Source organism: Pseudonaja textilis, chromosome 1 (assembly GCF_049901715.1).
Source record: "Pseudonaja textilis isolate UNSWEBS1 chromosome 1, rPseTex1.2, whole genome shotgun sequence".
Lineage (NCBI taxonomy): Eukaryota > Metazoa > Chordata > Lepidosauria > Squamata > Elapidae > Pseudonaja > Pseudonaja textilis.
This window is the reverse complement of record NC_141990.1, coordinates 233,150,601-233,163,980: the sequence shown is the minus strand read 5'-3', so window position 1 is coordinate 233,163,980 and position 13,380 is coordinate 233,150,601. Positions and strand designations below refer to the sequence as shown.

The 13,380-nt window shown below is 37.5% G+C and overlaps 1 protein-coding gene across 1 annotated transcript in view; it reads right to left on the bottom strand.

Moving 5' to 3' along the window:
• MUC2 (mucin 2, oligomeric mucus/gel-forming) overlaps window positions 1–13,380 on the bottom strand; it is a 66,143-nt gene that overhangs the window by 40,997 nt on the left and 11,766 nt on the right. Inside the window, exons 10-20 of the mRNA XM_087929037.1 lie at window positions 12,401–12,511; window positions 11,222–11,291; window positions 9,722–9,859; window positions 6,497–6,661; window positions 5,788–5,882; window positions 4,857–4,983; window positions 3,830–4,085; window positions 2,301–2,353; window positions 1,537–1,637; window positions 760–911; window positions 458–596 (exon numbers count right to left, since the gene is read on the bottom strand). Of these exons, the coding sequence (XP_087785163.1) occupies window positions 458–596; window positions 760–911; window positions 1,537–1,637; window positions 2,301–2,353; window positions 3,830–4,085; window positions 4,857–4,983; window positions 5,788–5,882; window positions 6,497–6,661; window positions 9,722–9,859; window positions 11,222–11,291; window positions 12,401–12,511 (1,407 nt within the window). The remainder of the gene's footprint in view (window positions 1–457; window positions 597–759; window positions 912–1,536; window positions 1,638–2,300; window positions 2,354–3,829; window positions 4,086–4,856; window positions 4,984–5,787; window positions 5,883–6,496; window positions 6,662–9,721; window positions 9,860–11,221; window positions 11,292–12,400; window positions 12,512–13,380) is intronic.

Below are 13,380 nucleotides of genomic sequence, written 5' to 3'. Positions count from 1 at the left end.
TTAGTTTCACTTAAATGTAATGGCATCCATATGGGAAGTCAAACAGATACTAACTTAAAGAAGGTACCCTGTTAGGATCAAGATTTGGCAGGACATAGATAAACTAGGCCAGCATATCTTACCCATCAGGAATTCCTGTTTTAAAAGGTGAGAAGTCTTTTTTTGTTTGAAAGTGCCTTGAGCAAGAATACCTATTACCAGTAAAGATATTATCAACATTGAATGAAATAAATTTCAAAAACCATCCAAAGAGTTGTTACGTTGTTAATGTTTTAATTCAGTATCATGGAATTCAATACAAGTCAGACTTTTTGAAGTTTGGTAAAATAATTATGTGCAAAAAAAATCTTAATGCAATTATTGCTGGGTAAGAAGATTCCATGAAATGAAATTGACAGTCATTTCAAATGTATAATTTGGGTTACTACAAAACTTGGTACCAGTAACCGAATATTACCTGAGAAGCCACGTACTCACAGTGACCATCAAAGTCATAGAATTTTCCATCAAAGGTGATGAAATGGCCACTGCCATAAATGGTACATGTCCCATAACACACTATGTTGGTGCATTTCCAGCTTCCTTTTTGGCAGGTACTAGAGAATATCAAAGAGAGAGAGGTGCGGGGAGGGAGGGAAGGAGTAAGACCAGCTATATCTCTCAATGTAATGCTTTAAAGGTACAGATCAAACTATTAATGATGTGAAATAAGAAACGACTCTCATCTTCTATTTCTATTTTGTACATAGCATATCCTACCATGTGTTGCAGCCAACTTTTATTTTTTCTCCATTGGAATAAAACACCTGGTTATGAATACAAGGGCAGTCATCTTCTGCTACACATCCCCCTCGGCCATCATCAATCAAGCCCTCAGGGCAAATGCATCCTGAGATACACTCAGTCTGGAACTATGGGAAACAAGGATAATACCCACATGATTATTTCATAGCAACCTTAATATGATCTAGCCAATCAAAATTTTCATTTTTGTTCATATATATATATTGGAAAGACAAATCACACCCAAGTGCACTATTTAAAGTGCATCGCCAACTTGGAATCAGTATGGGCTAAAATTAGATATGGAGTTGTGTCTCAGAATCTTTCAACTACTTGAAATATGCTTGGGAAGAAATTGCTTTCTCATTTCTACTGGGGCATATTTATCCCCTCTAAAAAAATGGAAGAATTCTATATATGTTGGTAGGCCTCTTGCTTTTAAATATGAAATGGCCAGTGATTTTACGTTGGCACTTTAAGCAGTGGCTTGGTTCATCTCCATATTCTTTTAGTGCAGGGATCTTCTAACCTGACAGCTTTAAGACTTGTGGACTTCAATTATGACCTCCAGTCATGTTAGCTCAGGAATTCTGGGAGTTGAAGTCCACAAGTCTTAAACTTACCAAGTTTGAAGACCATTGTCTTAGTGGAATTCACTAAAGATAATAGCTTCGCAGCAGAAATCACTATCAAAATTACATCACTTTTGGCATACGGGTGTAAAAAAAAAGCCAGAATGGAAGAAAGACATACGTGATCAGTACCCAGCGTTTGACAGCTAACTTGTACTGGCGTTTGGGAAGACCAAGAGTCGAATTTGTTGCAATCAAAATATGTCTTATTGGGTGAACATTCTGAAAAGGAAAAAACATGGTTGTGAATAGGTAATAATAATAATAACAACAACCACCTTACTCAGAACTGCCTATATACTCAAATGTTACCCTAACAGTTCTTAGGTTCTCAATTAGGACTTGAACTGTTAAGCTTTTTTCCAATCCCAGACTGTGATTAATAATAATAATAATAATAATAATAATAATAATAATAATAACAACAACAACAATAATAATAATAATAACAATAATAATAACAACAATAATAATAACAACAATAACAATAATAATAATAATTAATGTGCCTAAAGACCTAGGCAAGCACTTAAAAAGAACTGGCACTGACAAGATCACCATTGGTCAGCTGCAGCTCGCATAATCCGCCGATATATCACGCAGTCCTAAACACTTGGGAAATGTTCAACTAGTGATTTGTGATATGAAATCCAGTATGGTTATCTCGTTTGCTGTGTATACTGTCATTTTTGTGTAGCATAATAATAATAATAATAATAATAATAATAATAATAATAATAATAATAATAATATAATGAAAAGCTAGTAAGTTCAGAAGGAAGTGGCATTATGGTAAATCATGTCAAAAGGAAATTTTCAAAACAATGAGTCATTCAACACATAGCTCAAATTGAAAAAATGTGTGTATTATTAAAATATACCTACTGTGAGGGTGTATATCCACAGTTACACACTGAAATCTTCCATTTCTGCAAACACTAAAAATAGTAAAAAAAAAAAAAATGGGGGCGGGATAAATAAAATTACAAAACAGTAGCAATAAGAACTTTACAAACAAATTGCAATTTATATACTTTTAATGGAAGTGTATTTTATTACAGTGATTTTTTGAATCCCTGAATGGTATATCAATAATAAAGAATACAAGGAACCAAACTAGAAATTTCAGTGATTTGATAAGGACTGCCACATAATTTCATATGTTTATCATAATGTTTTAAATGCACAACATTCCTGTCAACATTCCTTCATTTTCACGGATCCACCATATAAATAAATGGTGGATAATTAATACTGTACCTGTGGTATTACTCTTTAAAGTTATCACAAGAATTCAAGCATTCTGAACTTGAATTGTTTCCCCTCTTCCCTAGAAATATATTCCACTGAAACGCTATACAGGTAATCCTTGACTTGCCACAGTTTGTTTAGTGACCATTCGAAGTTACAATGACACTGAAAACAGTATGACTGCTTTTCACACTTGTGACCATTGCAACATCCCCATGGTCATGTGATTTACACTCGGATGCTTGACAACTGATTCATATTTATGACGGCTGCAGTATCCTGGAGCCATGTGATCTTTTGTGACCTTCTGACAAGCAAAGTCAATGGGGGAACCAGATTCACTTAACAACCGTGTTACTAATTGAACAACTGCAGGGATTCACTTCACAAATGGGGCAAGAAAAGTTGTAAAATGGGGCAAAACTCATGTAACAAATTTCTCACTTAGCAACATACAGTTTGGGCTCAATTGGGATCATAAGGAAAGGAAATACTTTTAAATAGACACGTCATGTGTGTAAGGTTGCACTTGCAACAGGGGTGGTATTCAGCAGGTTCTGACCAGTTCTGGAGAACCAGTAGCAGAAATTTTGAGTAGTTCAGAGAACCGGTAGCAGAAATTTTGAGTAGTTTGGAATACCACCTCTGACTGGCCCCACCCCCATCTATTCTCTGCTTCCTGAGTCCCAGCTGATTGGCTGGGTCGTCTTTTGTTGCCCTGCACAGGAGAACGGAGCTGGAAAGCAGATTAGTGGGATGGGGACGAAATGGGGATTTTGCAGTATCTTTCCCCTGCCATGCCTACCAAACCATGCCACAGGCACCAAGCCACGCCCACAGAACCGGTAATAAACATTTTTGAATGCCATCACTGACTTGCAATATATGTGTTTCATTACCACCCTTACTGAAGAATTTCTAAAGCACTGCAAAGGGTAGTGATTTTCAACATGTACTATATACTTAGTTCTATCTTTTGATGATTTGGAGAAAGAACATCCCACTGAATTGTACCAAATAATTAATTCAGTTCCCTGAAATGTGCTGATGAATTCTCCATCCAGATTTAATCTGCAAATGTAGCTCAGCACTTAAAGTTCTCTTGTGCTGAATGCCCATCTTCTCATCAAACTGGAACAGAGGAATCAGTTTTCACAACATACCAGCGCTTGTCGTCCTTCATGATAGAATCTCTGGGTTGTGTATATAAGCCTTTATAATAACAGGAGCAATCAGACATAGACACACAGATGCCTTTCTCATTCACATAGGTATTGTCTGGGCAGCCACAGCCATCGACCGCAGTGAAACCTTTCAAGCAGTACTTATCTCCATCAGAAAGAGAACGGCAGGACTGTTGGCATGTGGTTAGATTGTAGTGGAAAACTTGGTTGGCTGGACAAGAAGTTACTTCTTTGTCTGAATTTAAGGGAGAAAATCATACATTCATAAATAAGCATCCAAGATCCATTGGATACAGCTTCTGCATTCTTTTATGCTACCTTCCCATCTACCAAGCAGCATTTAAGATTTATTGTATCGTTATTGTAAACTATTCAGAATCACCCAGTAGAGTAGGGCAGCTATAGAAATTAAATAGATGGATGAATAGATAGATAGATAGATAGATAGATAGATAGATAGATAGATAGATAGATAGATAGATAGATAGATAAAACTGACTACTAATAAAAGCATTACACCGACATATAAAGGTAGGGAATGATTAAAAATAGATTCTGTGATCTAAAGCTTTATGAAGTTCTTCTGAATGTGTTAATCATGATCCTATGAACTTCCCTGTTGCTATAAATAGTATATCTTAGTATTTTTCCCTCAAATGCAATTTATCTAGATATGCCATGTTTTAGGACTGGATTAAAGCCAATTGAACACAGTCCCAGAGTGGTGCCCCTTCCATTGCTTAACCAATAAGTCCTTAAGATTCAATTAGTGATGAAAATTAAAATTGAGTATGGCAAGGGAAGCATTAAAGGCATGATAGCTAAGTGAAGAAATTCTGTGGGTTTCCCTTGGACCCTAAGCACATACTTATTTTGCTTAATTGTTAACCCAGGGCTGTCCTATTTTGATTTTTTTTTAAAAAAAAGAGGTAGTGATATCAATGGATTAAGGAAGAAGGGAAACATGTTTGTCATACCCAGTCAGAATGAAATTGGAGATACTTACTGCAGATCTCTTTTCTCCAGCCCCACAAAAGGACTCCTTTGAAAGTACAGGCTCTGGCATAAGATGATAGGGCAGCACACAAACATTGTTCATCGGAGTTACAATTGCAGGTATCATACTTGCAACGCTGAAACAAATAGCAATCAAGGAAACAGTCAGCCCAGATTAATGAGAGGAGTCAATGGGTGAAGAACAGGCACTTGAGAATAGCTATTAGCAGAATGCAGCATTCTATTCCACAATTGCAATGGAAGTGCAGTGACACAACAAAAGACCTGCGTTAAGAATGGTACAAATTGTGATGGGAAGAATAATACAGAGCAAGAAACTCGTATTAGGAATGGCCTGTGTTCCCACTCAGTCTGTCATCCTCCATATGAGCTCCCAAAATTCCTGACTAAAGGCACATCTAGAACAATGTTTCTTTACCTTTGTCTGCTTTAAGATTGGTAGACATCAACTCCCAGAATCCTAGGGGCTGAAGTACACCAACCATAAAGGCGCTGAGACTGAGAAACACGGATCTAGAGAGTTAACATAAGGGAGGTTCCTTTTCCTTTTCTTTCAAAATCTAAGCTGAACCAGAGTGGTTCCAACCATTTCCCCCACACATACTGGAGTGTACTACTCCCATTTTATATAAAAAAATGTGTTTTTAAAAGCTGAAAACAGACTGTGTTGCATCTCCCAGGGCAAACCACCTAAAGGAAAGCTACTGCCTTGGTTAAAAAATAGACATTGGCTGCAGTGCTGTACTGGAGCTCAAATAGATGCATAAACACTAAAACAAAAACCATTGCCATTTGAGTATGCCTGAAGCCAAGTTCTTAAAAAAAATGCTTAGTAAACTATGCAGAAAGCCTCAGGTTTTAAGTGACCTAAAGTAAGTCTAAACTATTGGATGATCAGCAAGATCTTAAAAAATTCATACCTTATAATAATCTGTTGGCTCAATTGCTGAATGACATCTGGCAAAAGGACCTCTTGTACTTTTCAATAAAGAGCACCAGTATTCAGCATATTTTTCTATACCAGAGAGAGCAATGACACTTGGTTACCAGCTATTTAATGTTTTTTTTCTGTTTCTCATATGATGTTTCTGGCAGTATTCTACTGTTCAGATATTTTGATCACCACACAGTAAAGGAAAGCAAAATGAGCACCTTAAGCATTGAATACATAGCTCTTATATTGAAGCTGACAGCAATGAATTTGTGCAACCCTATGCAATGGAATGTATAAAACAATGGATATTATGAACTACCAGATCACCAGAGAACTATACTGCCTCTGTAGGTTTAATCTCCCTAATCTTTACTTGTTTGGAAGTAGAGAGCATCATCAGAAGAAAAATATATTCTTTAGGAAGCATTAAGCCTGGCATCCATTTTCATAACAGCAATTGGCAAAATGGAAATTTTCTCTATCTTCAGCAGCTGGGTTTTTTTTAATGAATCTTCTAAAAAGAGAGCTTGAAAATTGCTGCTAATACTCAATTGAAAGCCTTTGGGTTGGCAGAGATATATGCAACACATGAAAGATTACAGCTTGCAATTAGGACCAGACTTAGAGATAGGCTATTTATTATCTTGATGTTAGTGGATTTGGGAATTTATTGACAAAAGCCACGCATCCCTTACCATTCTCAAGACTCAGAGAGCAAGGGTGTTCCAACTTATCTTCCATATCACTACAGCTAGCTTGTGCTTTCCAGGAGTTGGCAAAGGAAGCTCCTGTTGCTTCAACCACTCCACCTGATGCTTTTAAATCATCACTTTCTACTCCATTGTAATCTCCGCAAAGTCCTGTTGATAAAAACAATTGAATGTCTTGGTTGAAACTTGTTGTTTTTGTAAGATTTTCTGATTATTAATAGCAATAGCATTTAGACTTATATACCATCCCATGGTGCTTTATAGTCCTCTCTTACAGAGTCAGTATATCATCCCCAACAGTCTGGGTCCTCATTTTACTGATCTCAGAAAGATGGAAGGCTAAATCAACCTTGAACCCCATCAGGATGTGAGCAGTGAGTCAGCCTGCAATACTGCATTCTAACCACTGTGCCATCATGGCTCTATAAGTTCCCATTACACCGAACAGTAATTCTAAACCAACATGTACATTACTAGGTAATATTAATGTTTTGTTTTGTTTTACATCAGTTCTTACTTATGTCAATGCTCCTGATTGTATTATTGCAAGAAAGTTAACTTCTGAGGTGACCCTTTTTAGTCAGAATGATAAATAAGGGAATAGGAGAGTCGGGATTTCAGAGAAAAGTGTGTCTAATGTTGAATTTTTTTAGGCCTCTTCATGTTAACATTTTGAATCAGCACTATTAAACACTCCAAAGTAGCTTTGTTTTATATGAGAACAAATTATTGTGAGATTATTTCACATATAGAGACATTAAATGGATAAACATCAAACTGAACAACATACGTAGCAACAAAAAAAATCTTAAATGTTGGGATATACATTATAAGGTGGAAGAGCCACAAAATAATAGCTTGGCTGGTATTCCATTCTATTGTAGAAAGTTAGCACCCACCCCTCTCCTAGAAGAATGAAATATTCTAGGAAATATTAAAAAGGCAGAATATTATACCTCCCTGAATAAGAAAAGGAGAAACATGATCTTGGAAAGCAGCCCCCACCTTTGTTAATAGCCCCAGAAAGACTATCTACAAAACAAAAGGCCTTCAGCTCCAGGGTGATAGGATTAGCCCTCCCTCAAGATCCAAACCAGGAGAAAAACCATTAAGCCATAATAGGAATTGCCCAACACTCTTTCAAAACACGAGCCCCTTCCTTACGTCACCCAGCATAGTTCAACCAAGCTTATCTCAGACATACTCCTAGGATTTGCACATGATCCCTATAGCAGCCAATAGGATATATGTCCTTGCCACAGGATCAGGAAGCTCTAGGGCAAGGCCCCAAGAGAGGGTATAAATATATATCTGTCTCCCTCCATATGATCAGCTACCCAGAATCACACATGCTTGGTGCTGCTGCTTCACCATTAAACCAACCTTCCAAGCAGCCTCATGTTTCCATGTCTTTCTTCCCACTTGGAACTGAACCCAGATGAAGATTTCTTCCAACACTACTATTCAAAAGTTGGATAGAAGAAATCCATTCAGATATCAGATAGTCAGATAATCAGAATTGGAAGGGCCCTTATAGGTCATCTAGTCCAACCCCTCGCCCAAGTGGGAGACACTACACCATTTCTGACAAATGGCAGTCCATCCATTATTCCTTGTCTGGCCTACAGGCAGGGATGGGATTCAAATTTTTAACAACTGGTTCTGTAAGCATGGCTTAGGTGGTGGGCGTGGCTTGGTGGTCATGTGACTGTGTGGACATGGCTTGGTGGTCATGTTATTGTCTGGATGTGGCCAACTCAGTATCACTCACATCAAGGCACATATCTCCTCACCTGGCGTCTCATGACTGTGGGGATGCTGTAACAGTTGCAAGTGTGAAAAATGATTATAAGTCTTTTTTTTCAGTGCCATTGTAACTTTGAATGGTCACTCCACACAAGCAAAGTACCAGCAAAGGAGGGGGAAAAAACTCCAGAGAAGTTCCTGAGACAGGAAGTCTAGTCCTGCCAAGAATGTAATAAGGGTTAACGGAGAAGCAGTTTCTGTAAGCAACACCAGAATGTTTCCTTCCTGCCTTCCTTACAGGATTAGGCCAGTAATTTCTTCTAACAACCGGTTTTCCGAACTGCTTAGAATGTTAATAACCAGTTCTAGTGAATAGGTGCAAACTGGTAAAATCCCACCCCTGCCTACAGGTGCTTTAGAAAATAGCTTGACCCTTCCTCTCTGTTGCAGCCCCTCAAATATTGGAATACCACTATCATGTCTCCCCTGGTCCTTCTCTTTACTAGACTAGCCAAGCCCAGTTCCGGTAACCATTCTTCATATGTTTGAATCTCCTAATCATCCTGGTTATTCTTCTCTGTATTTTTTCTGGAGTCTCAACATCTTTTTTGTAATGTGGTAAACAGAACTGGATATAGTACTCTAGCTGTGGTCTTACTAAGGCTTTATAGAGTGGTATTAGTACTTCCCTTGATCTTGATTGTATCCCTCTATTAATACAATTTAGGATTGCATTAGCTTTTTTGGCTGCTGCTGCACATTGCTGGCTCATAATTAGCTGGTTGTCCACTAAGACTCCAAGATCCCTCTCACAGTTACTGTATTGAGCCTGGTTTCACCTAGTCTATATGTATACTTTTGGTTTTTCTTGCCTAAGTGTAGGACTTTACTTTTCTCTATACTGACTGTCATTTTGTTAGATATGGCCCAATGTTCTAGTCTGTCAAGATCCATCTGGATCTTGAGCCTATCTTCTTGGGTGTTAGCTATTCCTGCCAGCTTAGTATCATCTGTAAATTTGGTAAGTTCCCCTTCTAGTTCCTCATCTAAGTCGTCAGTGAAGATATTGAAGAGTTCTGGGCCTAAGACGAAACCTTGTGGCACCCCACTGCTTACTGCCCTCCATGTAGACTTAGACCCATTAAGGATACTTGTTGAGTATGGTTTGCCAGCCAGTTGCAAGTCCATCTAGTGGTGGTGCTATCTATTCTACTTTTTTCTATCTTACTAAGAAGTAGATTGTGGCCTACTTTGTCGAATGCCTTGCTGAAATCTAAATACATGATGTCCACAGTACTTTGCTGGTCAACTAATTTAGTCACTATGTTGAAGAATGAAATAAGATTGGTTTGGCATGATCTGTTCTTAACAAGCCCGTGCTGATTGCTAGTTATTACTTTGCTTGTTTCTAGATGTTTCAAAATCTTTACATTTCCTCTAATGGTAGATAAAGTTTTGACTTGCCTTGGAGAGTTCCCTTGGCAAAATCCTCCATAATGAGAAACAGTTGCATCACTGGGGACAGCTGGATCTGCATTTTTAACCCATAATTTGTGTGCACAATAGTGTAGAATGATGATGGCTGGTAAATGGAGAAACTACCTAGAAAAACAAAGGGAAAGTTTAGTCAACCTGTGCCAAATGTAATCAATTTGTCCTCTATCTTTAATATGAAAGGGGAGAAAATAATATTAAATGTCTTTCTCCAGGAGAGTAAGAATAGTTAACTAGAACATTGATGTTTGTTTTTTTTATGGGGAAGAAGACAATGAAAAATGAAAGAGTCATGAATTATAAGTCATTATTAAGCACATTCAGGGATAAGTAGCTACTGAAATTATCATGGAAATACATCTCAATCTTCCTTTTCAATATCACTTTTATTTGACGGTATCCCACATGTCAGTGATCCTTTTGTTCTTAACTTATTTAATATCTTAAAGCCCAAACAGAAGGTTGTCTAGACCAGCGGTTGTCAACCGGTGGGCTGCGGCCCACTGGTGGGCAATGGAAAAATTTTGGCGGGCTGCAGAAGAAATGGCCCCCAAAAGCAATTAATCTGGGCCGTGCAGTTCTTGCACCTCCTGGTTCTCTGAGGGACCCTGGAGTCAGGCCCTTGAGATGCATGCACCAACCAGCTCCTACACCTGCCAGTGGCGGCAACAGCAGTCCCCTCCCCCAGCACCTGCTGTCAGCTCTTCCCCACTAGTTCTCTTGCTTTGAATTGGTCCCATCTCTCTTTCTTTCGTCCCCCTGCACCCACGTGCAGGCAGGAAAGGAAAGGGAGATGGAGACGTGCACAGCTCTCCCATTTTCCAGCCCTTGCTGCCTCTCCCAACATCGAAGCCTCGGAAACGCAGGCAAAGTCGCCACAGCGGTAGGTGTGTGTGTGTGTGTGTGTGTATCGTGTGTGTGTGTGTGTGTGGGTGTGGGTGTGTATATATATGTGTGTGTGTGTGTGTGTGTGTGTGTGTGTGTGTATGTGTGTGTGTATGTGTATGTGTATGTATATGTATGTTTTCTTAAGTTTTCGCAGGTATTTATATGTATGGTATTCAGCTTTGTTTGGGTATTTTCCCACATCATTATAGAAGCCTGATGATGGCAGATGAGATTCTGCCAAAACGTTGCTACAACTTTAAAAGCACAACTATAATGACGTGGGAAAATACCCGAACAAAGCTGAATACTGTATGTATGTATGTATGTATGTATGTATGTATGTATATGTATGTATGTATATATGTGTGTGTGTGTGTGTGTGTGTGTGTGTGTGTGTGTGTGTGTGTGTATAAAATTTATATTTAACATAAAAAATATATTAAATATATTAGCTTTTTTTAAAAGTTGTATTAGTGGTCCTTGGGATTTAAAAGTATGAGTTTCGTGGTCCCTGAGATCCAAAAGGTTGGCGACAATCTAGGCAATGCTGGAATATGTAGAAGCAATGGTTCCCTTCTTTACCTGTTCTGTATGGCAAATGAATCTCCATTTCATTCAGTAATATACTGCCATCTGATTTGAAAACTACAATCTGTGTGAGAGAAAATACAGATACTATGTCAGTACAACTTTGTGGGGATCCTTAAAACAGAACATTACAATTTACAGGGTTGTAAAAAGGGAGTTTTATTATATTAGAATGACAACAAAAGCTCTGTATTTTATAAATAACAGCACATATTAATGTTTCAGTTTCTTTATACAATATTTAATTAACTGGTGAAAGAAAGCAGTTAAAACCTCAAATTTAAATAAATTGACTTAGATCACTATATTTCATTTTGACAATTGGCAGCTATATTTATGACTTCTTCTGTGTTTTCAGTGAAGGAATGAGGAAACACCGTCCGTGCAATTTCTTTTCCGGGCTGGCCAGATTGTTTTGCATTCTTTATACTTTTCCTCCAGGGAAATGTTTCCCAATGATAGCAAATTCCTGAAGTGTCACCTTCACTACCCAGTTTTCTCCAGATAAAATATCCATTACTAAGAATTACAGGAGTTGAAGTCCATATCTCTGAAAGTTGCAAAGATCAGAAAACACTGAGGGGAATTTATAATACTCTAGATTACCTCTCACCAATGTTTATGACCTCCCAATAGTGGCTATCCACTGCACAGCCAATTGAAAAGTACACTGTAGAAGGAATTTGGTTGCCATCCCTCACTGAAGAGTTAACAGTACATATTACTTAGCTTTGCTTGCTAAATCACAAAAGTGTAATGGATCAAGAAGAAAGTTATTTTTAATATTGTAAACTGCCTAGAATTAACCTGCAGTAAGATGAGTGGTTAATAAATTTAATAAAATAAAAATAATTGTTGAAAATAATTCTCATTACTATTTAATGTAAAAATTTTGTTGGGCAATAATAATGTTAATACATATTGTATACATAGCATATTATCAATGTAAATAACAGCAAAATAAATGTAAATCACACACAACTATGTATAATCAGCAACCACAATCATAAATGTGAATACTTATTACAATTTCTTGAAATAATAAAAGTATAACATCATCTGATTTTTTTAAGGCCGACAAAGAGAAACAGATATCAAATGAAATAAAAGACATTGTAGTATGGATGAACAAGTTGATAATAACTATACCATTATCATTTTCATTAAACTTACATTCTTCCTTTGATCTGTTAGTAGCACTACTGACTTAAGGCATGTCTGCTTGTCTGAAGAACTGCATGGACCCAATTCTCCCAAAAGGACATGGGTGTCATTTTTAGTGGTCTGCACATATGAAGAACAAATACAATTAATATGGTCAGTCATTGCCTCTGAATACCAATCTGTTTTCTAAGACATCTAAAATTATCTATTAAACAAAAAATGCTATCATCCATCCATCCATCACCTATGTTTATCTATCATCTCTCTATTCTATCTCTCTATTTCTATCTATCTATCTATCTATCTATCTATCTATCTATCTATCTATCTATCTATCTATCTATCTATCTATCATCTATCTAATCTCTTGTCAATCTGTCTATTGCTATTGGAGATCCAGCTACCCAAATCACTCAGTGCCCCATTCAGATTCATAGCAATCTTTTTAGCCTTGTCCTAAACTTCACTGCACCTTATAAAGTGGTATAAAGGACATGTGCTATATGTTGGTAGCAGCAGTCATCAGAGCTATACAGCTCTGGAGGGTATGCTCTACATTATACAGTATATCAGCAGATGTCAGACTGGCTGTGATGTCTAGTGGTGAATTCTGTAAGGTTGACACAATTCTGCAGTGCTAGTCCAAAAAAACCAGCTACTATCAGATGTGCAACAAGGTGACAAATGGAACAAATTTCCCTGTAGTCACAGTTCTGCAGACATTCTAGCAGACAGAATTAATAATAATATTGAGTTGCCCAATACATAAGTCAACTGTCTATGTATGAATCCCCCCTCCCAAAAAGGAAATAAATTCAACTTTGACTATTCATATTCCATACCATAAACACAACTTAGAAATAATGCTTGGGGAATTTTATCTTTTCAATCAACTGACCTGATCCACATTGCCTGAGCTTCTCTGGAAATTAGAATTAGTTGTCGATCAGCTATTATACTTTCTAAATGTTTCAGTTCAGTTCTTGGTC